This window comes from Phyllostomus discolor, chromosome X (genome assembly GCF_004126475.2).
Source record: "Phyllostomus discolor isolate MPI-MPIP mPhyDis1 chromosome X, mPhyDis1.pri.v3, whole genome shotgun sequence".
Lineage (NCBI taxonomy): Eukaryota > Metazoa > Chordata > Mammalia > Chiroptera > Phyllostomidae > Phyllostomus > Phyllostomus discolor.
This window is the reverse complement of record NC_050198.1, coordinates 95,236,833-95,262,207: the sequence shown is the minus strand read 5'-3', so window position 1 is coordinate 95,262,207 and position 25,375 is coordinate 95,236,833. Positions and strand designations below refer to the sequence as shown.

Below are 25,375 nucleotides of genomic sequence, written 5' to 3'. Positions count from 1 at the left end.
TCAGTGCCAGGCCCTGGCGGGGTAGCTCAGTTGGTTAAGCATCATCCTCATAAACCTGAGTTCTATAGCGGTCAGGGCACATACAAAAATCAACCTATTAATGTACAGATAAGTGAGACAACAACTAGCGCGCTCTCTCTCTCCCTCTCTCCCGTCTTTGCTCAGAAATCAATTTAAAAGAAAGAATCTCAGCCCTGGCTGGCGTAGCTCAGTGGATTGAGCGCGGGCTGGGAACCAAAGCGTCCCAGGTTCGATTCCCAGCCAGGGCACATTCCTGGGTTGCAGGCCATAACCCCCAGCAACCGCACATTGATGTCTCTCTCCCTCCCTCCCTCTCTCTCCCTCTCCCTCTTTCTCTCTCTCTCTCTCTCTCTCTCTCTCTCTCTCTCTCTCGACCTCCCCATCCCTTTCCTCCCTAAAAATAAATAAAATCTTTAAAAACAATTTAAGAAATAAAAAAAAGAAAGAATCTCAGTGCTAGACCATAAAGACCTTGAGGGATTCGATTTAGCCTTTCGCGATTTAATGAGTGCTTTGTCAGTATACACGGGCTCCAACCGTCACAACGATCCTTTGAAGGATGTATAAGTACACCCATTTTTCCGATGCGGAAACTAATACTATGGAGCACCCATTCTAGGCCCCGAACTGAGCGAGGCGCCCGGCAGCCAGCACAGGTCACAGCTCGGCAGCGCCGGCGGCCGCCTCCCGCCTCGCAGGTTCACATCCCCGCCCACCGCGCGGCTTCGGGACAGTTCGCAGCTGCCGGCCGTGTGAAATCGATCTGCGGCCGAAAAGCTCCGGCGCGCGAAGCTCCGCCCCACGCCGGCCCGGCCCCGCCCCGCGGAGGTCCGTATTGTCCGCCGGTTTCCGGCGTCCCTCGGTTACCCTCGGTAGTTTCCGGCAATGATCGAGAGTTTCTAACGTGCCCCCTGTTGTCTCTCGGCCGCCGCGCTCGCCACCGCCGCCCCCCTGGCGGCTTCCCCTCCCGCGGAGCCGGCCCAGCTCGGGCCTCCGGCGGTCCGGGCTGGGCAAGATGGCGGCCTTCGGGATCTTGAGCTACGAACACCGGCCTCTGAAGCGGCCGCGGCTGGGGCCTCCCGATGTGTACCCTCAAGATCCCAAACAGAAGGAGGTACGTTCACAAGCCGGGGTTCTCGCGGGGCCACGGACCAACGGTCAGTACGGGTGGAATCCCCGACGGTTTGGGGAAGGGGAGGCGGAGCGGTCTGGGGCGAGCGAAAGTCCCGAAAGGGGAAAGAGTAAAGTGGGTGCAGGACAGGGGAACCTGGAGGGCACCGGAGTGGGGGGGCGGTTTCTGGGTGTGACTACAGGACGACGGAGGGGTCACTCAGGAGGCGCCCCCCTCTGCACACACACCCCTCAGAAAGTTGTCTGAAGGAAGCTTGTAGGCGAAGAGCGCTGTTGGGCGAGCTCTGGGTGATGGGGAACCTGAGTGACTGGGGGCTGAGGGTCTAAATGAATATCAGGGCCTCCCGCTAAATAACAATCTGTGCTACTCAGAGTCCTCCTCCCACCTTGTCCACCCCCCCTTCCCTCCTTTTCTCCTGCCCTCCTCTCCCACCACCACTACCCCGCTGGGGGGAAAAAAAAAAAACACGCTAAAATGTTGCTTTCCTGCCTCAGGACGAACTGACGGCCTTGAATGTAAAACAAGGTTTCAATAACCAGCCTGCTGTCTCTGGGGATGAACATGGCAGTGCCAAGAATGTCAACTTCAATCCTGCCAAGGTGAGAAAACCCGGCCAGGCTGAAGGAAAAGGCTGGAAGAATCTGAGAAGGAGCAAAGGCCGTGGGTTGGGAAGACTTAAAGGGACGATCTCAGTGGCTGAGTTTTCCTTCATAAACTAATGCTACCATGTTGGCAGTTGCCCATCAAAGGCACGACCACCTCTTTCTGCCCTTCCTTCCCACCCTGAGGTGTAGTTTTCTTCCCTCAGATCAGTTCCAACTTCAGCAGCATTATTGCAGAGAAGTTACGTTGTAATACCCTCCCTGACACTGGTCGCAGGAAGCCCCAAGTGAACCAGAAGGACAACTTTTGGCTGGTGACTGCACGATCCCAGAGTGCCATTAACACCTGGTTCACTGACCTGGCTGGCACCAAGCCACTCACACAACTAGCCAAGAAGGTGAGATACTGTTTCCTGTTCCTCAGGCCAAGGTGGGAAGCATGGGTACCAAGTACCCTCCTGTTCCCAGATTAAGCTACATGGCTGACAGATTGCGGTGGCAATAGCGGTCTCACTGTTTGTGATCTCCATCCAGGTCCCCATTTTCAGTAAGAAGGAAGAAGTGTTTGGGTACTTAGCCAAATACACAGTGCCTGTGATGCGGGCCGCCTGGCTCATTAAGATGACCTGTGCCTACTATGCAGCAATCACTGAGACCAAGGTTAAGAAGAGACATGTCATTGACCCCTTCATGGGTGAGTAACTCCTAACACCACTGGTCCATGCCACCACTGATCGCTTCAAGGAGCAGTAGACCCTTGGAATTATTCTCTTTATCAGCACCCCTTCCTCCTGCTTCTATGTTGCATTCTCTCAATTTAGTAAGCAGCCATTAGCTGGAGTATCTACTGTGTGCATGTACTGGGCTCTAAAGAGGACCCGTCCCTCATCCCTGCCCTTAGGGTGCTTACAGTCTACTAGGGATGCCAAGGCATGTGTACAAATCACAGAATTGTGTATAGAAAGTAGTAAGTGTCAAAAGAGGAGGCAGAAACTTCTTTGAGGCTTGAGTGGACAGAAACAGCGCTCTCCTTGGAGAACAGTTGACATGAGCCAAAGAGGATGAATAGGGTTTAGAAGTATAGTAGCCCTCCCCCCTTATCTGAGGGGGATATGATCCAAGACCCTCAGTGCATTCTTTCTGTTTTTTAAAGGTTTTAGAGAGAGGGAAGGGAGGGAGAAAGAGGAAGAGAAACATCAATGTGAGAAACAGCCTCTCGTATGTGCCCCAACTGGGGACCGAACCCACACCTGGGCTTGTGCCTGGATTGGGAATCAAACCAGCAACCTTTTGCTTTGTGGGGCGGTGCCCAACCAACTGAGCCACACTGCTCAGACCCCTCAGTGGATTCCTGAAACCGTAGATAGTAACAAACCCAATATAGATTGTGTTTTTTCCTATACATACATATCTATGATAAAGTTTAATTTATAAGTTAGGCACAGTAAGAGATTAACGACGTTAACTAAAAACAGAACAATTAGGACAATATACTGTAACAAAAGTTTTGTGCATGTGGTCTCTGTCTCAGAATATCTTGTGTTGTACCCACCCTTCTTGATGTGAGATGATAAAATGCCTGAGTGATGAGATGCAGTGAGGTGAATGACGCAGGCATTGTGACATAGTACTAGGCCACTGCTAACCTTCTGACAATATGTCAGAGGGAGGATCATCTGCTTTGGGCGATCCTGGGTCATGGAGTCGTGAGTGACCGTGTCAACAGTCGGATGTCAGGAACAGATGATGTGGATGGTTGGGGAAACACACTTATTTTCAGGCCTTGTTTGACTGTGGGTAACCGAAAAGGCAGAAAGCAAAGCCTCGCATAAGGGGGGACTGCCGTGTGGTGATTGGAGTGGAGTGGGGTGGGGAGCGGGGCTGGGCCGGGGTGGGGAACGGAAGGTGTTCTAAGCAGAGGGACAGTGTCACAGAGCCCTTTCCCCCTCTTTCCCTTAGAGTGGACTCAAATCATCACCAAGTACTTGTGGGAGCAGCTGCAAAAGATGGCTGAGTACTACCGACCAGGGCCCGCAGGGAGTGGGGGCTGCGGTTCCACTATAGGGCCCTTGCCCCATGATGTAGAGGTGGCAATACGGCAGTGGGACTACAACGAGAAGCTGGCCATGTTCATGTTTCAGGTAGGGCATGTCGTGCGGGGCGCGGGATGGAGCCTGATCTTGCACTTGCAGTCTGCCGGTGGAGGACGTGATCTGTCTGCCCCCTTGCCCCAGTTGCGGTTCTCTTCAACCTCTCATGGATTTTCTCTGCCTCGTCTCTACCAGCCCCTGGGCTAAACGAATCCTTTCCCCACCCCCGGTGCCCACAGGATGGAATGCTGGACAGACACGAGTTCCTGACCTGGGTACTTGAGTGTTTTGAGAAAATCCGCCCTGGAGAGGATGAACTGCTTAAACTACTGCTGCCCCTGCTGCTTCGAGTAAGGCCTAGGACTGGGGGGAGGGGGTTTAGGGAGGGTGGGAGGGGGTTTAGGGAGGGTTGGAGGAGGAATACGATGTGGCAGCAGCATCCCTTGGAGAGAACCGAGGGATTCGCTCGCTGTGTCTTCACAGTACTCCGGGGAATTCGTTCAGTCTGCATACCTCTCCCGCCGCCTTGCCTACTTCTGCACCCGGAGACTGGCCCTGCAGCTGGACGGCATGAGTAGCCACTCAGCTCACGTTATATCCGCCCAGTCGACGAGCACCCTGCCCACCACCCCTGCTCCCCAGCCCCCCACTAGCAATACACCCTCTACACCCTTTAGTGACTTGCTCATGTGCCCTCAGCACCGGCCCCTTGTTTTTGGCCTCAGCTGTATCCTTCAGGTAGGTACCAGGTGGCCCCAAGGAAGTGTTAAGGGGCATCCTGGGAGGAGCGGGGTGCTTGTCCTGGAGAATGGGTGTCATTGGAAATTGGAGGTGGAAGTCGGCACCAAGTACTTGCTTGGAGATTATTGCTTCTCATGCATGGGCTGTTAGTTCCCTTTGAGTTACTTAGTTTTCTCCCGGGGCTAAATAGGATTCCCAGAGGCTTTTTGGAGAGGGGATGAGGGAAGGGGCTCAGGGAGCAAGTGATGCCACCCCGGGGACTTAGAACTTTGCGTCGGAACTCTAAGGGTGGGGTCTTACAATGGGGTTCCAGAGAGGTTGGCGTGGTAACTGAGTCTGATGCAGCGGTTCTTGTCCGGCAGACCATCCTGCTGTGTTGTCCTAGTGCCCTGGTTTGGCACTACTCACTGACTGACAGTCGAATTAAGACTGGCTCACCTCTTGACCACCTGCCTATTGCCCCCTCCAACCTGCCCATGCCAGAGGGCAACAGTGCCTTCACTCAGCAGGTAAGTCGGGACCCATCACCTAGTACCCGCAGATCGGGAGGTGATGCCCAAACAACTCTTTCAGAAATCGTGACTTGAGAGTCCAGCAGTGTACTTTTAGGCTGGGTGCCCGGCCCATTTGTATTATGCCTTGGTACACCCTTAAATCCTTCCTCGTTGATATTGCAGGTCCGTGCAAAGCTGCGGGAGATCGAACAGCAGATCAAGGAGCGCGGACAGGCAGTTGAGGTTCGCTGGTCTTTTGATAAGTGCCAGGAAGCTACGGCAGGTAGGTGCCAAACGACGAGTAGTAAGAAAGGTGTTTCGGGAAAGGATGGGGTCGGTAAGGACGAGAGGTCTGTGAGTCGGACTGCACGGGCAGGTAAATCCCCTTTGCCACTTCTCCTGTGTAGGCTTCACCATTGGACGCGTGCTCCATACTTTGGAAGTGCTGGACAGCCATAGTTTTGACCGCTCTGACTTTAGCAACTCTCTTGACTCCCTCTGTAACCGAATCTTTGGATTGGGGCCTAGCAAGGATGGGCACGAGGTAAGCAAGAAGGGGAACCAGATGGGCAAGTGGCATTGCAAGAGCAACAGTGGATGAGGGGAAGGTGTGGGGAGGCATGAAAACTGCGGGCTGTCCAAAGAGATGATCTTACTGGTCCTGGGATGTTTTAAGATGGGGCCCAGTCTTTTTTTTTTTTAAGATTTTATTTTTAGAGAGAGGGGAGGGAGGGAAGGAGAGAGAGAAGGAGGGAAACCTCGATGTGCGAGAGAAACATTGATCTACCACCTCTCACGCACCCCAAATGGGGACCTGGCCCACAAACCAGGCATGTGCCCCAACCCAGGAATCGATCCCATGACCTTTTGGTTCGCAGGCTGATGCTCAATCCACTGAAGCACACCAGCTAGGGCATAGGATGGGACCCAGCCTTTAAAAAACCGGAACTGAGTTCTTTGTGCTCACCCTTACCTTACTCACTCCTGTCTTCCTTTGGTCTCCAGATCTCCTCAGACGATGATGCTGTGGTATCACTACTGTGCGAATGGGCTGTCAGTTGCAAGCGTTCTGGTCGGCACCGTGCTATGGTGGTAGCCAAGCTCCTGGAGAAGAGGCAGGCAGAGATCGAAGCTGAGGTGAGGGAGAGAAGAGAATGTGGTTGGCCAGCGGGGGGCTGTGACCACTGGGCTTGGAGACAGGTGGAGCTGGTAGTGGGAGCAAAGTCGAAGTTGTGAGAATGAAGAAGTGATAGAACCCTACAGGGAAAGTGGAGGACATAAGGCAAAAGCAGACAGGCGGCTGGGTTGATGTCGGAGTTCCAGAAGCCATCAAGGCCTCGGTTGGGAGGCAGTCAAGAAAAATAGAGGTCAAAGCGGGAAGGGAATGATAAAGCTTGGGGCGCAGACAAAAGAGGTGGTAGTTTCGGGGTTACGCACAGAGAAAGGAGCCAAGCAGCAGGTGGCAAAGCAGGCCCGCGGTGTGTTCTGTCATCCTGCAGCGCTGTGGAGAATCAGAAGCCGCGGACGAGAAAGGTTCCATCGCCTCTGGCTCCCTGTCCGCTCCCAGCGCTCCCATTTTCCAGGATGTCCTCCTGCAGTTTCTGGACACACAGGCCCCCATGCTGAGTATGGACCCCCGCCACCCTCTGCTTGCCTTGGCCTGGACTCAGTTACCCATTACTGCCATCAGAGAGCGTTATTGAGGGGCCTTCTAGTATATTTGTGTGGCTCGGGCTCTATGCTGAATCACTTTTGGATGCAATTTTAGTCTTTGATCGTCTTACAGTTTAACAGAGTAGAGAAATAAAGAGAAGAACAAAACCCAGAAGGAACGATTGAAACCCTTGTTAGGTATACTTAGGGGCAGAGGTGCTGTACTCCTTCCCGAGGCGGTGTGTGGGGCCGGAGATGGGGTGACCGAGCACGCTTCCTCCGTTGGCAGTGTGTGTCTGTTCTGTTCCTCATCGTTTTTCTCGTTACCCGCTTTGGGTACTCCAGGGGGAGCATGCCTGAGGTGTGTCACTTTCTCTTCCTGTGCATCTCTCGCCGTGCCTCTCCTAACTCGTCTTCTCTCGTTCCCTCCCTTCCAGCGGACCCCCGCAGTGAGAGCGAGCGGGTGGAATTCTTTAACTTGGTACTGCTGTTCTGTGAACTGATTCGCCACGATGTTTTTTCCCACAACATGTATACTTGTACCCTCATCTCCCGAGGGGACCTTGCCTTTGGAGCCCCTGGTCCCCGGCCTCCGTCTCCCTTTGATGACCCTGCCGACGACCCGGAGCGCAAGGAGACTGAGGGCAGCAGCAGCAGCAAGCTGGAGGTGAGCGAGCTCCTCCTGGCCCTGGGTGGTTTCTTCCTGTGTTGCCATCTTCCCCGGCCCGCAGAGTCCTCTTGAGAGTCCTTTCCCCAATACTGAGGGCAGTACCTGCGGAGCGCTTCGTGGTATACAAGGCACTCACGCGTCCTTCTCTTTCATTGGATCCTCACAACTGCCGGTGAGCTGAGCTTAGCCCCATTGTATAGCTGAAGGCACCTGAGGCCCATGGTGGTTGAATGACTAGTCTAGGCTTGAATCCAGGTCCGGCGCTCTGCCCGCTGTGGTCTCCTCTCTCCAGCTCCCCTGTCTACCTTCCTAGGTGGTGGTGAGCAGCTCCGTGGGGCTAAAACAAGTCCGCTTATGTTCTGTGCCCTCAGGATCCGGGGCTCTCGGAGTCTATGGACATCGACCCTAGTTCCAGTGTGCTCTTTGAGGATATGGAGAAGCCTGATTTCTCAGTAAGTCAGAGCCCTGTGCGTGATCACGCAGCTCCCGAGGGCTTCCCATGATGCCTCTTGTGGGAACCGTTTTCTGCCTCTTCATTTCCTTTGTTCCTCTACACCAGGGGTGTCAAACTCACTTTCACCAGGGCCCACATCAGCCTGGGGGTTGCCTTCAAAGGCCAAATGTCATTTTTGGACTGAACAAAGGTACTCCTTAAATAGGGGCAAGGAGCTCGGTGTTGCCGCAGGGTAGAAACAAGGTGCCGGCTGGATTAAAACAATGGAAGGCCCGCAGGCCTTGTGTTTGCCACCTGTGCTCTAAACGTTCTGCCCTTTGGCCTTCCTCTTAGTTGTTCTCCCCGACGATGCCCTGCGAGGGGAAGGGCAGTCCGTCCCCCGAGAAGGCAGATGTTGAGAAGGAGGTGAAGCCACCACCCAAGGAGAAGATAGAAGGGACTCTAGGGGTTCTTTACGACCAGCCGCGGCACGTGCAGTATGCCACACACTTTCCGATCCCCCAGGTACTCTTTCCCCAAAATTCCTTGTGACCATCTGTTTTGAGCCCAGGTCTCCTGTCCCAGGACCGGCGGAGGGGTTGGAGCCGTTCTCGAGGGTGCAGCGTGCTGGGAAGGAAGGGCTTGAGCGCTGGGCTGCTGAGGGGCATGGCGCATGCTTTTAAGAGGAGGGAAAGAGCTCCCGTGCCGGAGTCTGACGGTGCTGCTGGGATGCAGGAGGAGTCATGCAGCCATGAGTGCAACCAGCGGTTGGTCGTACTGTTTGGGGTGGGAAAGCAGCGAGATGATGCCCGCCATGCCATCAAGAAAATTACCAAGGATATCCTGAAGGTTCTGAACCGCAAGGGGACAGCAGAAACTGGTGGGTTTGAGGCTTCTTAACCAGATCTCCCCCAAAGAGCGCCCTAGTCAGTGTTCCCTCCCCCAGCGTAGGGCATTCCCAGTCACACCCCGATGTCCTGTCTCTTGGAGTCTCCTGAGAGCTCTAGTCCTTTTGAAACTTCCCCCCTCATTCCCCTCCTCTGCAGACCAGCTTGCTCCTATTGTGCCTCTGAATCCTGGAGACCTGACATTCTTAGGTACCTCACAGTAAGCCCCATATGCCCGCCCTCCCCCTGCCCTCCCTCCCTCCACCTAGCACCTCCCCGTGTGTATTCCTCTAAGGTCCACATAGTCTGTGGTCCTCAAAACCTTCACTTCGCTGTCCCCTTCATCCCTCCCCCACCGGTTCCTTGGCCCTCCCTTCCCATCTTCCCTCGTCCCTCCCTTCCTTTCCCTTTCCTCCCATCCACCCTCCCCTACCCATAGCCCTTTCTCCATTCCCCACCCCACCCCTGTCAACTAGTTTATCTTCCCTGCCCTGACTGGTCCCTTGCCACTGTCCCCTCAGGTGGGGAGGATGGGCAGAAGCGGAGACGCAACCGGCCTGAAGCCTTCCCCACTGCTGAAGACATCTTTGCTAAGTTCCAGCACCTTTCACATTATGACCAACACCAGGTCACAGCTCAGGTGCGGGCCTAACTCCAGCCCCCTTCCCACATTCTGACCTCCTGCCCTCTTCTTCCCGTCCAGCCAGGTTAAGCCTCCGGGTCTCATCCCCTCCCACCGCCCTCCTTTCCTGCCTGCCCCCACGCCTCTCCCTGTCTCTGCGCTCCCTTCTCACTCCCACTGCCCTTATCAGGTCTCTCGGAATGTTCTGGAGCAGATCACGAGCTTTGCCCTTGGCATGTCATACCACTTGCCTCTGGTGCAGCACGTGCAGTTCATCTTCGACCTCATGGAATATTCGCTCAGCATCAGTGGCCTCATCGACTTTGCCATTCAGGTGGGGCAGTTGGTGAGATCGGGGTGGAGGAAGGAGTTTGTGCTGTGTAGGGTCACGAGGATAGTAGAGGCTCAAGGCGGAGTCCCGGGCTCTTTGGAGAGGCAGAAAGACTAGCACGGGGTGAGGCGTGGGCAGTGGAACACGAGCTAAGACAGCAGGAACAGAGACTCAGATGTTCCCTGGGGAGGCCCGAGACACAGATTAGAGCATCGGGCACACACTGTCCTCCCAGGGTGGAGTTCATAGGATTGTATCCTGGAGACTGACTAGGTCATTGATGTGGATGACGTAGTTAATAGAATAAAGGTCAGTGGCATATGGGAATAGGGCTTGTGTAGACTGACATGGCTCCGGCAGGGCGGGGCCGGGGCCTGGCTTTGCCCGTTTCTTCCAAGGAAGTGGGGTTCTGTATAACACGTGCTCATCGCTCACCCTTCTCTCTCTCTCTGCCAGCTACTGAATGAGCTGAGCGTCGTCGAGGCCGAGTTGCTTCTCAAGTCCTCTGACCTAGTGGGCAGCTACACCACCAGCCTGTGCCTGTGCATCGTGGCTGTCCTGCGGCACTATCATGCCTGCCTCATCCTCAACCAGGACCAAATGGCACAGGTCTTTGAGGGGTAAGCAAGGCTTCGGAATCACTGGAACACGAGGGGCTCCGGTGAATGCCGGTGGAAGTGGTCACAAAGCACATGCGGGGCTCTCACGGTGGGCACGTGCATGCCATTCAGGTGGAGTGGGGAGAGTGTTGCCAAGAGACTTGAACACGTGTCGGGGGACCTCTGTGCCCCGGGCCCCGCACGCTCTCCGTGGACCCTCCTGACCTGGCTTTCTCGTGGCAGGCTGTGTGGTGTAGTGAAACACGGGATGAACCGGTCAGATGGCTCCTCTGCAGAACGCTGTATCCTTGCTTATCTCTATGATCTGTACACCTCCTGTAGCCATTTAAAGACCAAGTTTGGGGAGCTGTTCAGGTAAGAGAGGTGGCAGGTGAGGGATCGCGAGTGGGACCTCATCCTGTCTCCTTCCCATTGTCGCCCCCTTCAGGAGCAGAGCACAGCCCGGGACCCCGCTGCCTCCGCAGGGCTGTCTAGGGACTTTGTCCTCCACATGTTCTTGGTTCCTGAGAGTGGGCCTGCTTCCTCGTTGGCCTTAGCTCCAGCCCGTCTCTGTGGGGCCCATGCTCTTCCTCTCTGCCTCCATAGGCCCCCGAGCCTTCCCCCGCCTCAGGCCCCGGGTTCCCTTTTGGCTTAGTCTGCTTAGTCCCATCTCTCTTTTTCTTGTCCCGAGGTTCCCCGGTCCCTCAGTTTCCCCTTTCATTCTTTTCTCCCTCTTGCTGACCATCCCCATACCTCACCAGACCTCCAACACTAGTATCTCCTCTCCCCTCCCCCTGCAGCGACTTCTGCTCCAAGGTGAAGAACACCATCTACTGCAACGTGGAGCCATCGGAATCCAACATGCGCTGGGCACCCGAGTTCATGATTGACACTCTGGAGAACCCTGCCGCACACACCTTCACCTACACGGGGCTAGGCAAGAGTCTTAGTGAGAACCCCGCTAACCGCTACAGCTTTGTCTGCAATGCCCTTATGCACGTCTGTGTGGGGCACCATGATCCCGATAGGTATGGGGCGTACTGAGTGAGGAGTGGGCACTGTGCTCCGGCCCCATATTGGGAGGGGTGAGATGCCCGGGAGGTACTGCAACCTTGGTTATTGCCGGGGTGGAGAGGAAAGGTGAATGAGTCTGAGGTCTGGTGGGACAAGGCTTTTCCTGAGGGCATTTGTACTTCTCCCCAGGGTGAATGACATCGCCATCCTGTGTGCGGAGCTGACCGGCTATTGCAAGTCGCTGAGCGCCGAATGGCTGGGAGTGCTCAAGGCCTTGTGCTGCTCCTCTAACAACGGCACATGTGGTTTCAACGACCTCCTCTGCAATGTGGACGTGAGGCTCGGGCGGGGCCTGCCGGGGCCTGGGCCGGGTGCCCTGGGCGGGGTCTGGCCTCAGTAATCGTGGCAGCACCGGGCTAGAATTTTGTGCAGCACAGGCATACTGTTCTGAGTCCTGCGTGGACACCCTCTCTCCACCCTGAGTTGTGCGTGATCTGTGCGCTTTTGCCCCCAGGTCAGTGACCTGTCTTTTCACGACTCCCTGGCTACTTTCGTCGCCATCCTCATTGCTCGGCAGTGTTTGCTCCTGGAGGATCTGATTCGCTGTGCCGCCATCCCTTCGCTCCTTAATGCCGGTAAAGTACCAGTGCAGAACCCCTAGAATGGCTAGGACCCCAAATTCTGGTGTGCACTCTGGCCGCACGCTGTGTGCGTGGTGTAGCACTCCCTTGTGGTCCTGTGGTGTGCCTCGGGCGGGTGGGGGGAGCTACTTCGTAACCCTGCATTTGCAGCGCTTATCTGTCCGTTTTGTGGCCCTTCGAGGAATGCTCCTTCCACAGCAAACATGTGGCCGCTCCATGTGTCCTGCGGCATTATCTTGTTTGCTCTCCTTTTGCCCGACCTCCTCTCCCCTTTCGCTGCCCACCTCCGCAAAGCCACATAGGATCCGCCTTCATCCCGTTGTCTCCCTTCTCCCTAGCTTGCAGTGAACAGGACTCTGAGCCAGGGGCCCGCCTCACCTGCCGCATACTCCTCCACCTTTTCAAGACACCTCAGCTCAATCCCTGCCAGTCCGATGGAAGTGAGTGCTCCCCATCTGAGCCAGCAGCAGGCCCAAGTGTGGCTACACCCCCACCACCGTTTCTACTTTTGCTTCCCCTGACTTTAGCTCCCTCCCCAGACAAGCCTACTGTAGGAATCCGCTCCTCCTGTGACCGCCACCTGCTGGCTGCCTCCCAGAACCGCATCGTGGATGGAGCTGTGTTTGCTGTTCTCAAGGCTGTGTTTGTACTTGGTATGGGGGTAGGAAGGGAGTGGTGCCAGAAGTGTGTATCGGGTGGAGTGCCAGCTAAACTACAAAGGACACTCTTTCTCCCTCCTGAAGGTGGTCTCCCTGACCTTTAGGGAGGAGAGGAGGGAGGGCAGTGTATTTCTGGCCCATAGCGGCGGATTTGGGGAGTTGCTGCCTCTGCGGGTCCCGGGTGGGTCTCCACACAGGGTTCGGATCTCACTTCGCCCTCCCTATCTCCTGCCTGTGGACCACAGGGGATGCGGAACTGAAGGGTTCAGGCTTCACTGTGACAGGAGGGACAGAAGAACTTCCAGAGGAGGAGGGAGGAGGGGGCAGTGGCGGTCGGAGGCAGGGTGGCCGCAACATCTCTGTGGAGACAGCCAGTCTGGATGTCTATGCCAAGTACGTGCTGCGCAGCATCTGCCAACAGGTCAGTCTCACCTTCCCCCACGCCTCTTCAATGCCTCTGTGTCATGTGGGCCCGTTCGCAGCCACGAGCACGCCACCTCTCTACTAGACGTCGTGGCCCTCACGATCCCCCTTATCCTTGACCCCACTGCCTGCACTGGTTGCCCCAGTCCCCTGATGACGAGCTTCTTTAGGAATGGGTAGGAGAACGTTGCCTTAAATCGCTGTGTGAGGACAGCAATGACCTCCAAGACCCAGTGCTGAGCAGTGCCCAGGCCCAGCGCCTCATGCAGCTCATCTGCTACCCACACCGACTGCTGGACAACGAGGACGGGGAGAACCCACAGCGGCAGCGCATTAAGCGTATTCTCCAGGTAGGCCCAGGTGGTGGGGGTCTTGGAGGGAGTCGTGGGGCCCAAAGCATGGGACCCTCGAGCGAAAACAGAGATGGGAGTTAAGCAGGAAGACAGACAGAGATATAGGTGAGAGGAACAGCTCCAGCATCTGTTTCGAAATCAAGTCGAAAGGATCCAGACTCAAGCGAAACTGCTGGGTCAGGGTTCGGCTGTCTGGACGGAGTAAGACTCTAGCTTATCCAGGGGAGGCACGGCATCTGGGGGGCCTTGTTTTGGCCTCAGATGTTTGGCATTTTGGCTGTGGCTCGGTAATGAATGGTGATGATACTCTCTAGCTACCACACTGGAGTGTCTGCCGCTCGCCGGGCACTGCACTCAGCGCTCTGTATCTTGTCTCGCTTAATCTCTATGGCCCTGTGAAATAGGTATGCGTGTCCCTCTTACAGGAAGTGTCTCTGGTCAACTCATGAGGAAACTGAGGCCTGAGGAGGTTGAGTAACTTGCCTAAGGTCACACAGCTAGTCAGCTGAGAGTCATTCTCTGACCCCAGGGTCTGTCTGTACCCTGAACACTCAGCACCTTCAGCACTCGGATGACTACAGAGTGGAAAAATAAAGGCATGGAGGAGGCGCTAAAGGAAGGAGGTTTCTTCAGCCCCAAGGAGATAGCAAGATAATGCCAAAGACAGATTAGCTAACAGTAGCCTTGGGGTCTCAAAAGGAGTCTGAGCAGCTGATCTGGGGATAAGGGGGAAGCAGGCTTCCACTTTAACCCGGAGGATTTAGGTGAAGTGTTCAGGAGAACTTCCTCATGTTAGGGAACACGAGGCCCTGGAGCCAGAACCTGGGTCACGATGGGCAAGTTTTCCTGAACCACTTTTAAAAAGAGGTTAGGTGTTTCTCCAGCCATTTTTGAATTATTTAGGTGTACTCTTTCCTCAAGCTGGGGCCACAGAGCTCCCTCTCAGTATGTGAGTCAAGGACTTGAGCGATCAGGAACTGGCCTCAGGGTGCTGGCTGAGTGGCTGTGGGGGACACAAAGATGACCAGCTTGGGGGTGGGGTCTCTGTCCCAGAACTTGGACCAGTGGACCATGCGCCAGTCTTCCTTGGAGCTGCAGCTCATGATCAAGCAGACCCCCAATAATGTGAGTGGTGCCCCCGCCCTCTTTTTCCCCTGCTCACTTCTAGCTCCATGCGTCAGGGAGGTGGGCCACCATGGAAGAGCCTAGGTCCTACCCTGCAGTTCTTGAGATAAGGGGGGATGGAAGGATGGCTGAGGTGTGGAGCTGATGATATGGGAGCTGGGTTGGGAGGCTCCGAGCTGTGGGGGACGTTGGCGAGGCGCTGGCTGTGGAGGCTGTTTCTGAGGGCTGCAACTGTGAGGAGGTATGTCTCGGAGAACACAGTGGGAAACTGGAAGAATTGGGAGGGATGGGAGGGGCGTGACTCCCAGCAGAGCCCTGTCCCTACGCTCCCATTAGCCTCCACAGATGACTTCATCTGCCCTCATCGCCCAGCTCTGCCACCTTCCATTCTCCTTCACCCCCAGCTACCCACTTAGCACCCTGTGCCTTGCCTTCCCCACCAGGAGATGAACTCCCTCTTAGAGAACATTGCCAAGGCCACGATCGAGGTTTTTCAACAGTCAGCGGAGACAGGGTCGTCTTCTGGAAACACCGCAAGCAACATGCCCAGCAGTAACAAGGCCAAGCCCGTGCTCAGGTTGGGTAGACACGTGTTAGCGCCCGTCCCCTTAGGAGTTTCTCTGCTGGCAGTGTCATTGATTCCAGCCATGTGGAGGTAGATGCCAGGCATGCCCATCCGGAAAGGAGAGGCTGGAATCTACCACGCTTGCCTGGCTTCTCTGTAACCCTGTGGACTCCATCTGTCCTCCAGTTCCATAGAGCGCTCTGGTGTCTGGCTGGTGGCCCCCCTTATTGCTAAACTGCCCACCTCAGTCCAGGGGCACGTGTTAAAGGCCGCTGGGGAAGAACTGGAAAAGGGCCAGCACCTGGGTTCCTCTTCCCGCAAAGAACGCGATCGCCAGAAGCAGAAGAGGTACAGCAGCTGGGGGGCGGGGCAGGATCACGGGGTAGAAAGGAGAGGGGGCAGCCCAGTGAAGAGGAGAAGTTGGGGCAGAGGGGTGAGGATAAAACCCATGGAAAAGTGGAAAATCCGTGTAACAGTGGGCATCATTCAGCAAGCAGCTAGATCTTAATAGGGTCTAGGGCTTGGGGGAATGAGGTTGGAAGCTGCCCAGTCCCTAACCTACGGTCCTGTTCTTTCTCTTCTCTTTTCCTCTCGTCTCTAGCATGTCCCTGTTGAGCCAGCAGCCCTTCTTATCCCTGGTGCTGACGTGTCTCAAAGGGCAGGATGAGCAGCGTGAGGGACTCCTTACCTCCCTCTACAGCCAGGTGCACCAGGTATAGGTCTCTGGGGCATGCGGCCGGGCGGGAGGGCAGACAAGGACGCCCCCAAGACGTGAACACCGAGGGTGCTTTGGAATGGAAACAGGGAGATCCCTGAGCTGTGTGTTAAATTCATCTTTGTCTTAGATTGTGAACAATTGGCGAGATGACCAGTACTTAGATGATTGCAAACCAAAGCAGCTAATGCATGAGGCCCTGAAACTGCGGCTCAACCTGGTGAGAGGGGCAGCTGGGAAGAAGGAAGAGGAAGGAAGGGTGTGGGGCTAGAACTGTGGAGAAGTAGCCCCAGCCCAGGGAGGGCAAGAGTGTGGGTGGACGGCCCTGGCTGTTCTGGGTCTTCGAGCATTCGCCCAGCTCTCCTAAAGGGTGCAGGGCCTGAACATGGGAAGGAGACTAGATCCTGGGGGGTGCCTGCCTCAGCTATCCTACATTCTGGCCGGGCCCTAGAAGGCCTAGAAACTCACTTGGGAATGTTGGATGGCATCCTGGACATGCTTCAGTCCAACTCCTGTCATTTTCTTTTCTAAGATTTTATTTACTTACCTTTAGAGAGAAGGGAAGAGAGGGAGAGAAACATTGATGTGTGAGAGAAACATTGATCGCTTGCCTCTTGCACACCCCCAACTGGGGATCTGGCCCGCAACCCAGGCATGTGCCCCAACTGGGAATGGAACTGGTGACCTTTCAGTTTGCAGGCTGGCACCCAATCCACTGAGCCACACCAGCCAAGGCTAACTCTTGTCATTTAATAAGTATGGAAACCGAGGCCCAGAGATGCCAGCGATTCAGTCATTGGCCCGAGATCAGGTAGCAAGTCATAGGTACAACTGGAACGCTGACCTCAGATGTCCCCAGTCCACCCAGCCCAGGTTCTGATCTGTTTTCCTGAAATGCTGTGCTTCACCCCGAGCCATCTGACTGACCTGCTGTGGTCCTGGCAGGTGGGTGGCATGTTCGACACGGTGCAGCGCAGCACCCAGCAGACCACGGAGTGGGCAGTGCTCCTCCTGGAAATCATCATCAGTGGCACTGTCGACATGCAGTCCAACAAGTAAAAGCACCCCGCCCCTCCCTGTACTTTTGTGCCCCAGAGCGCCCACCCCTCCCTCCGCACCAGGTGCATGACCCGCTTCGGTCAGTGTAGCCCATGCTGCCGACTCAGGGGCCTCGGGTTCCCCACCCGGTTTCAATGCCCTCGGGGTAACGACATCTTAAGCACCACTCTCTGCTCCTGCCCAGCCCCGAGGCCTTGCCTTCACCTCTTTCTTCTCTGGTGTTCTCCCTGGCTTCCTGTCATAGCGAGCTCTTCACTACTGTGTTGGACATGCTGAGCGTGCTCATCAATGGGACCCTGGCTGCGGACATGTCCAGCATCTCCCAAGGCAGCATGGAGGAAAACAAACGTGCCTACATGAACCTGGTGAAGAAGCTGCGGGTGAGCAGAGGAGGCAAGGCCGGGGCTTGGGCAACTGCAATCTTCTCAGCTTCCTGTCCCCTGACCTTGTGGTGGCTGTCCAGCCTCTGGGCCGGGGCCAGAGTCCCCGCCCTTCCCTTTCAAGGTTGTTCTTTCTTTGTTATTCGTACAGCAAAGATGGACTGAGTGTTCCATCCCCCTGATTCTGTATTCTTTCCTTGTAATTTTTTATTCTTTTTTTGGTAACATTTTAAAATTTTTGTAAACATTTTTATTTATTTTTTTAGAGAGGAAAGGGAGGGAGAGAAACATACAATGTGTGGTTGCCTCTCACGCACCCCCTACTGGGGATCTGGCCCGCAACCCAGGCATGTGCCCTGACTGGGAATCAAAACGGCAATCCTTTGATTCGAAGGTCGGCACTCAACCACCGAGTCACACCAGCCAGGGCACTTTTTTTATTTTTAAAGATTTTTTAAATTTCTTTTTAGAGAGAGGGAAAGGGACCTGGCCCACAACCTGGGCAGTGGCGTGACTGGGAATTGAACCAGTGACCTTTTGGTTCGTAGACTGGTGCTCCATCCACTGAGCCACACCAGCCTGTTTCTGTATTTAGAACTCTTGTTCCGTCTTACTGTGCCTGCAGAAAGAGTTGGGGGAGCGCCAGTCAGACAGTCTGGAAAAGGTTCGCCAGCTGCTGCCACTGCCCAAGCAGACCCGAGATGTCATCACCTGTGAGCCACAGGGCTCCCTTATTGACACCAAGGGCAACAAGATTGCCGGCTTTGATTCCATCTTCAAGAAGGAGGCACGTTCATTTGTCTTTCTGCCCCTACCCCTGCCTCCCAACTCCCACCCCCCGCCTTTCACCCCTTTGCACCAGAACCTTTCCTGCATTAACCTCGTAGCTACAGGGGCTGCCAGGCTAGGGCGTCCATGGGGGCTGTGTGGTGAGAGCCGCCTCTGGGGTGTTGAATTCATTGCTTAACTTTACTTACATTTCTTCTCCCCATCTTGGGAGTCTCACCCTCTTTCCTCGGTCTGTCCCTTCAGCTCCATGCACCATTCACCACTCCTACCCACCTTTTACTGTGCAGCCTGTTTCTCAGCACTCCGCCCTCTTCTGTCCTCTGCCCCACCTGTCTCCAGTCCTCCTTCACCCCTGCCTGCACCTCACCCGTCCGTCTGGCCGACAGCCCATATATCTCCTTCATGCCTGCATCTCTCTCCCTCCACTCACCCCTCTCTGCAGTTTTCTCTTTTCCCTCTCTCTGTCAGTTGCAGTATTTATTGAGTACCCATAATCCTTATGTATAGTGGAGAGGAAGAAGAGGATGCAGCGTTTGAGATCCAAAGGCAGACCCATCCGTGCATACATTCTCCTCATTTCTTTCCCTGGCCCGTCTGTTTCTGTCTCTCTTCGAGAATCTCTCTGTCTCTCACTCACTTTGCCTTTCTCTGTCTCCGCCTGTGTCTTTGTCTCTGTCTGCCTTGTGTCTCCTTGTTTCTACCTCTGTCTTCCTCTGAAGGTCAGTGTCGCTCTCTGTGCTCCACGCGCCCATTGCCCCGTCTCCTCTTACCTCTCTCTCCCCCGTGTGCACGTGTGTGTGTGTGTGTCTGTCTGTCTTCCTCTGACCATCTCCCCTGAATCTGCCCGTGATTTTTTTGTTTGTTTATCTTTGAACGCCTGCAGATATTTCCCCCTTTCCTACAAGTCCTTAAGGTCTGGCTTCTGTTTTCCCACCCTCAGCTGCTCATTGTTTCTCCTTTTCTGGAGCAGGGCCTGCAGGTTTCCACCAAACAAAAGATCTCTCCCTGGGATCTTTTTGAGGGCTTGAAGCCGTCAGCGCCCCTGTCTTGGGGCTGGTTCGGAACAGTCCGGGTGGACCGGCGTGTGGCTCGGGGCGAGGAGCAGCAGCGTTTGCTGCTCTACCACACGCACCTGCGGCCCAGGCCCCGGGCCTATTACCTGGAGCCACTGCCGCTGCCACCAGAAGACGAGGAGCCCCCTGCTCCCACCCTGCTAGAGCCCGAGAAAAAGGCTCCAGAGCCCCCCAAAACTGACAAACCCGGGGCTGCTCCAGCGAGTACTGAGGAACGCAAGAAGAAACCCACCAAGGGCAAGAAACGCAGCCAGCCGGCCACCAAGACAGAGGTTGGTGCCACCCCCGTGGCGCTTCTTCCACAGCCTCTCTCTCCCCAGGATTCTGTGCGGTTCCTGGTTTGTGGGAGGGGTGGGGGCTCGTGGGGCAGGGTTGCCTCTGGAATTCCAAAAATTCACCGTGTGGAACCAGCTCCCCATGACCCCTCCTAGCCTGTGTCACTGCCACCCCTCACCTTTCTCCTCTGCTGTTCACACAGGACTATGGAATGGGCCCGGGGCGGAGCGGCCCCTACGGCGTGACGGTGCCTCCAGACCTCCTGCACCACCCTAACCCTAGTTCCATAACCCACGTTAGCTACAGGCAGGGCCCCATAGGACTCTACACCCAGAACCAGCCACTGCCTGCAGGTTGGTGCCGGCCCAGGAATGGGAAACTGATCCGGGCTCCCCCCGCCTGAAGGAGGATGCCCCTCCTCCTAGGAGCTGTGGGTAACTGGGACACTGAGCCCCAGGATGGAGGGACGAGGAGTCTACAGAGCTCAGCCTGCTCCCTTTTGCAGGTGGCCCTCGTGTGGACCCGTACCGCCCCGTGCGGCTACCAATGCAGAAGCTGCAGACCCGACCAGCCTACCCTGGAGTGCTGCCCGCAACCATGACTGGCGTCATGGGGCTGGAACCCTCCTCTTACAAGACCTCTGTGTACCGACAGCAGCAGCCTGCGGTGCCCCAAGGACAGCGCCTTCGCCAACAGCTCCAGGCAAAGATAGTGAGAGGGGCAGTGGGGAGGGCCCCCAGGGAGAGGGGCATTTGAGGGTCACAGGACTGAGGAGACCCTTGGGATCTTCACGAGGACGTGCAGAGTGGGACATACAGGAGACGTGGCAGGAAGCATTTCGGGAGCTTGAGTTTGTCTCCTTTTTCCCTTTTAGCAAGGTCAGGGGATGTTGGGCCAGTCATCTGTCCACCAGATGACTCCGAGCTCCTCCTACGGTTTGCAGACCTCCCAGGTAAGGGCATAAGGTGGGGCGAGCCGGGGAGCTTGAGGCAAGGCGCTCTGCACGCCCTTGGCCCTGACTTCTCTCTCCTCCTCCCGTCCAGGGCTACACTCCTTATGTTTCTCATGTGGGATTGCAGCAACACGCAGGCCCCGCAGGTACCATGGTGCCCCCCAGCTACTCCAGCCAGCCTTATCAGAGCACCCACCCTTCTACCAATCCTACTCTTGTAGATCCCACTCGCCACCTGCAACAGCGGCCCAGTGGCTATGTGCACCAGCAGGCCCCGACCTATGGACATGGGCTGACTTCCACTCAAAGGTACCCGAGGGAGCGGGGGGCTGGGAAGACACTGAGGTGCAGAGGCGCGTTTGACCTGGGACAGCCTATGCCTGGAGGCGATGGGACTAGTCAGACCCGGAGACATCGAGAACACTTCTCTGGTCATGTAGCCTATCGCCACAAAATGCCAGAGCGGGGAAGGCACCCTGGAGACCAGTAGTCAGTCTCATACCTATGTCCCCAACATCTCTTTGAGGCCCAGAGACAGGAGATCATTTATATGACTACGATGAGGGAAAATCTGGGGATCGTAGGTACACTGCATGACAAGGAGGCATCAAGCTGGTATCGGAACAGTCTTAATGCTGAAATAGACCAACGAACATGTTCATCCTCTGTGCTGAACATTAGTCAAACCTTAGTTAAGACACTGTAATCGTGTCTTGAGGCTCTACAGCTTAGGATTGAGAACCCAGGGTGGGGGGCGGGCCAGAGGCCCTTACTTACTGTTAACTGCTCACCGTGTGGTCAGCCGTGTGCTCGGACTGGTTGGGATGATGAAAGATATTTTTTTTAAGATTTTATTTATTTTTAAAGAGAAGGGCAGGGAAGGAGAAAGAGAGAGAGAGAAACATCAATGTGTGGTTGCCTCTCGAGCGCCCCCCACCGGGGACCTGTCCCGCAACCCAGGCACGTGCCCTGACTGGGAATCAAATCGGCAACCCTTTCATTCATAGGCCGGCACTCAGTCCACTGAGCCACACCAGCCAAGGCAGGAAAGATATTTTTAAAAAAAGAACTATGAAGTTCTTCCCCACAAAGAATTGTCACTCTAGTTGGAGACATGAGACTTACGCAGAAGAATATTTAGAGAACGCTCTGAGGAGAAACAGGATCAGGTGTGCGGTTGTGTGCTGTGAAATCAAGCGGGGATCCAGAGAAACGGGGTAGTGCCTGTCATCGTGGGCCTGAGTCCCCAGAGGAAGTGTCATGAAGGGGGTCCAACTCGAGTGGAGGGACAGCTGCAGTCGGGGTTGTGGAGAGGAGGAAGGGGGGTCCAGAGAGAGGACATAGCATGAGGAAAGACGTGGGGACTGGAATGAAGACAGCGGCTGGGAGGACAGGTAGGAGAAGACCTTGGATGGAGGTGAAGCCATGCCACGGAAGTAGTAAAGGTAGTAGACTGGGAGTGGGCAGGTTGGAGAAGGTCCTCAATGCTCGTGCAGTACTGAGACCCAGTTCCAGAAAGGCTTTTTGGATCAAGAAAGTGACACGATGAGTTGAGCGTGTTGAGAGATTAATATGGAACGCATGCGTAGGATGCATAGGGAAGGTGCGAGGAGACGTGAGATGGGGGCTGGTCAGTAGCCTGGTGCGGTGATGTGCAGATTGGGGTGAGGGTGGGGAAGGAGCAGTACAACTCGGTTGTCTTGAAGCCCCTGGAACATTCTTGGGGATCACCACTGACAGTGAAAACCTCACTGAGTGTTAACAAAATGCCTAACTTGTGCCAAGACTTTTTTTTTTCATTTTTATGAAAAATAAAATAGTAAAAACAATTGAAAAATTCTTTTTTTAAAAGATTACTTATTTTATTTTTTTTAGAGAGGAGGAAGGGAGGGAGAAAGAGAGGGAGAGAAACATCAATGTGTGGTTGCCTCTCATGTGCCCCCTATCAGGGACCTGGCCCCCAACCCAGGCATGTGCCCTGACTGGGAATTGAACCTGTGACCCCCTGATTCACAGGCTGGCGCTCAACCACTGAGTCACACCAGTCAGGGCAGAATTGAAAAATTCTTAACTGTGAAGGCTGTGAGACACTGAGATGGGATATTGTTTTTGTGCCTCATTCCCCTTCTTAGAAAGCTGTCAGGACCCAAAAGGCTCTTCTGGTTAGTGTCAGGAGAAGTGACTGAAGTAACCTGAAGTGTCAGGTCAGGCCGTGGGGCTTCTTCTCTGCCTGTCTGCCCACCTCGGGCCTTGATGTCTGGACGTCTCTTTGTAGGTTTTCACACCAGGCGCTGCAGCAGACACCTATGATAGGTACTCTGACACCACTGGGCGCTCAGGGCGTCCAGGCTGCCGTCCGATCGGCTGCCATCCTGCCCGAGCAGCAGCAGCAACAGCAGCAGCAGCAACAGCAGCAGCAACAGCAGCAGCAGCAACAGCAGCAGCAACAGCAGCAGCAACAACAACAGCAATACCATATCCGGCAGCAGCAGCAGCAGCAGATCCTGCGGGTAGGGCCCGAGGAGTTCATAGTTCACTGGGGACCTGGGAGCCCAAGGAGGAGGAGAGGCCCTGGCTCCTCCGGGTTGTACATGGAGACCAGCTGAGACAGTGCACGGAAAGTGCCCGGCAGAGTGGCTGGCGCGCAATGGGGTCTTAGGAAGTTAGTTTACCCTCCTCCCCCATTTTGTTTTCTGGGGGTCCTAGGGGGAGACAGTTGGGAGTTATCTGCTGGAGACCCTAGATTAGATGTCTCTCTCTGCAGCCCCCTCAGGAAGGGAGGGCAGGGGACCCAAAGTTCCCTCCCTGCTCCTCTTTCCCCTATCCCCGTCTCTCCACGCCTGGGCTCAGCTGCCTTGCTCTCCTTAGAAGTATAGCTCCTATGTTCTCACAGCAGCAGCAACAGCAACAGCAGCAGCAACAACAGCAGCAGCAGCAGCAACAACAGCAAGCACACCAGCAGCAGCAGCAACAGCAGCAGCAGCAGCAGCAGCAAGCGGCGGCTCCTCCCCAGCCCCAGCCCCAGTCCCAGCCCCAGGTAGCTGCTGGACTCCAGCCCCAGGCTCAGGGACAGCCGCCCAGGTTGGGCAGGCAGCCAGTGAACCAGGTTGGGGACAGCGTGCCATGGGGTAGAGGTAGGAGGCAAGGCATGGCACACTACAAAGGGATGGGGAGAGGAGGATAGAGAAGGAAGTGAAAGGTTCCAAGCAGAAGGTTCGAGTTCAGTGTTCCACTTCCCGTTTCCACCCCAGTTCCAGCGCCAGGGCCTTCAGCAGACCCAGCAACAGCAACAGACTGCAGCTTTGGTCCGGCAGCTCCAGCAACAGCTCTCCAGTAAGCCTGCCTGCCTTCCTTCCCAGGACAGCCCCATGGAATAAATGGGGGGGGGGGGGACGGGTAACTGAGGCAGTTGCTTCCGGGTCAGGTTGTGGGTGGAGAAGCATCCTTTGGCACTTGAATAGCTCTCCCTGTGCCTGCCCACAGCTCTGCCTGGCCTCCCACCCCTAATCCTCTCTGATTTTTCACAGATACCCAGCCACAGCCCAGTACCAACATGTTTGGACGCTACTGAGCCACCTGGAGGAGCCGCTTGTGACTGGATGTGACCCCACCCTTTTCTCTGAATTGTTAATCCCCTTCCCGGGCTAGCACCAGTAGTGGTTGGGGCTCTTCCCTCAGGCTCCATTTTTAATAAGTTTTTAGTATTTTTGTTAATGTGAGCCATTGAGCTGTTGGGTTTTGTATATTATTTATATAGAGACCCCAGAGCTGTTGCACCCAATACACAGAGCTTCTTTGCAAAGGGCGCGTGTGAGTTCTGCATGTGTGGAAAGGGCGGGCCTTTGGGAGTGCACCGGACACAGGACGGACAAGTCAGAGCCTTCATTCTGTTCAGATCATCTCCCCTGCTCACCCACCATCCCCTAAATTTCTCAGTTTGAATGGGATTGCTCCCTGGGCCCGCCATCTCTGAAAAAGGGCAGTTCACCTTCTCAGCCAAATGATGCTGCTTCTGGACAACTTGTCTCCATGGCGGGTGTTCCATTGGGAATGGGCAATGGCCAAAGAGGCAGGGGAAAGATTGATGGAACCCGATTCTTCTTCCACCCATCCCACGTGCTGCACTTTCAACAAGCTTCAGGGTGGGGAGGGGCAGGCACTGTCTACCCTTTTTGCCACCTCGTGTGATCCCCATCGTGTACCAAGTGGTATCCTAGACAGAGACCCTCCCTGAGAGTCACACTGGTGGGATGAAAAACTGCCCTCCATTGGCAAGTGTCCACATCGAATAGGTGGAGGAAGGCTGGCGTGGTCCCAGGAGGAAGAGCCCAGTGAAAGGAAGCACCCTTTTCTTCCTCGGCTCTGTTGGTGGAACTGCTTTCCCTCACACGATTCACCCTGGCAGTTCCCCAGGGTAGTTAGCGGTCACTCCCATTTTAGAGTACAGGTAACTCAATATTGGCTGCAGAGTCACAATTGGTACTGTGTAGGACCACGCTCAGCCCCCTCGCCTGCAGGTTCGAGGCCCGAGATCTAAGGCTCAACAGGGTAGCCACCTGGTTTACTACCATGGAGTCTTACGGTGTGCCCGGCCAGGGCTGGAAGTGGACCAGCTCCCGCCCTATGGGCGGGCATACAGGATGATTTGACAACTTCAGAGTAACATCCAGGACATGTTTGCACTCTATCACTGGGAAGTGATGAGTGTGCTGCTAAAACCAGGGGCACCAATCCGTACCTAAGTTATAAAACACGAACAAATAAATTCCATCTTTGAGGTCTACGAAGTATGGGACTAAAAGTTGTGTGCTCAAGGAATGGAACTCCCTGGTAGGGCAAAGGCAAACACGACCGAAGCTTTTTCCTGCTGAACATTCTGAGGAGCTCCAGGGGTACAGGCTTGGCTGAGATAGGGGACACTCAGAGGGGCTGTGGGGGGCTTGCTAAGCAAACTGGACACGTGCACCACATACAGGAACACAAGACACAAAGACAGCCGGATCCAGAGCGGGTACATGCTGACAGGCTGACATGCCCCACCAGGAGCAACAGAAAGGAACCTTATTGACCTTTGAA

At 55.2% G+C, this 25,375-nt stretch overlaps 1 protein-coding gene across 6 annotated transcripts; it reads left to right on the top strand.

Moving 5' to 3' along the window:
- The first annotated feature begins 833 nt into the window (after positions 1–833).
- MED12 (mediator complex subunit 12) lies at positions 834–24,103 on the top strand. 6 transcript variants are annotated; one of them, XR_004901057.1, is made up of 45 exons: positions 834–1,135; positions 1,648–1,752; positions 1,962–2,153; positions 2,290–2,449; positions 3,715–3,896; positions 4,085–4,195; positions 4,329–4,583; positions 4,949–5,095; positions 5,264–5,363; positions 5,488–5,624; positions 6,086–6,217; positions 6,580–6,706; positions 7,171–7,400; positions 7,775–7,855; positions 8,191–8,361; positions 8,572–8,716; positions 8,883–8,933; positions 9,245–9,363; positions 9,536–9,679; positions 10,133–10,296; positions 10,519–10,650; positions 11,076–11,303; positions 11,479–11,623; positions 11,804–11,924; positions 12,269–12,370; positions 12,470–12,583; positions 12,835–13,010; positions 13,183–13,362; positions 14,419–14,490; positions 14,934–15,067; positions 15,242–15,403; positions 15,657–15,768; positions 15,901–15,990; positions 16,716–16,825; positions 17,074–17,209; positions 17,835–17,996; positions 18,969–19,343; positions 19,550–19,700; positions 19,853–20,058; positions 20,222–20,299; positions 20,391–20,445; positions 20,521–20,608; positions 22,575–23,336; positions 23,551–23,632; positions 23,827–24,103. XR_004901057.1 is itself a non-coding variant. In XM_028523065.2 (45 exons), the coding sequence occupies exons 1-45, from the start codon at positions 1,037–1,039 to the stop codon at positions 23,868–23,870; spliced, it is 6,552 nt and encodes a 2,183-aa protein (XP_028378866.1). In that variant the 5' UTR covers positions 834–1,036; the 3' UTR covers positions 23,871–24,103. The 6 variants fall into 6 exon arrangements, 1 of the variants encoding a protein (XP_028378866.1); XR_004901056.1 differs by having other exon boundaries at positions 12,458–12,583; XM_028523065.2 differs by having other exon boundaries at positions 19,853–20,049; positions 20,391–20,608; positions 22,575–22,809; positions 23,193–23,336.
- Positions 24,104–25,375: the final 1,272 nt, after the last annotated feature.

Excerpts from the sequence above, each read along its gene's own strand:
- MED12 (XM_028523065.2), top strand. The coding sequence starts at position 1,037 with ATGGCGGCCTTCGGGATCTTGAGCTACGAACACCGGCCTCTGAAGCGG. Across the intron at positions 11,925-12,268 it reads CCCTTCGCTCCTTAATGCCG|CTTGCAGTGAACAGGACTCT; the intron begins GTAAAGTACCAG and ends CCTTCTCCCTAG. Across the intron at positions 22,810-23,192 it reads AGCAGCAGCAGATCCTGCGG|CAGCAGCAACAGCAACAGCA; the intron begins GTAGGGCCCGAG and ends ATGTTCTCACAG.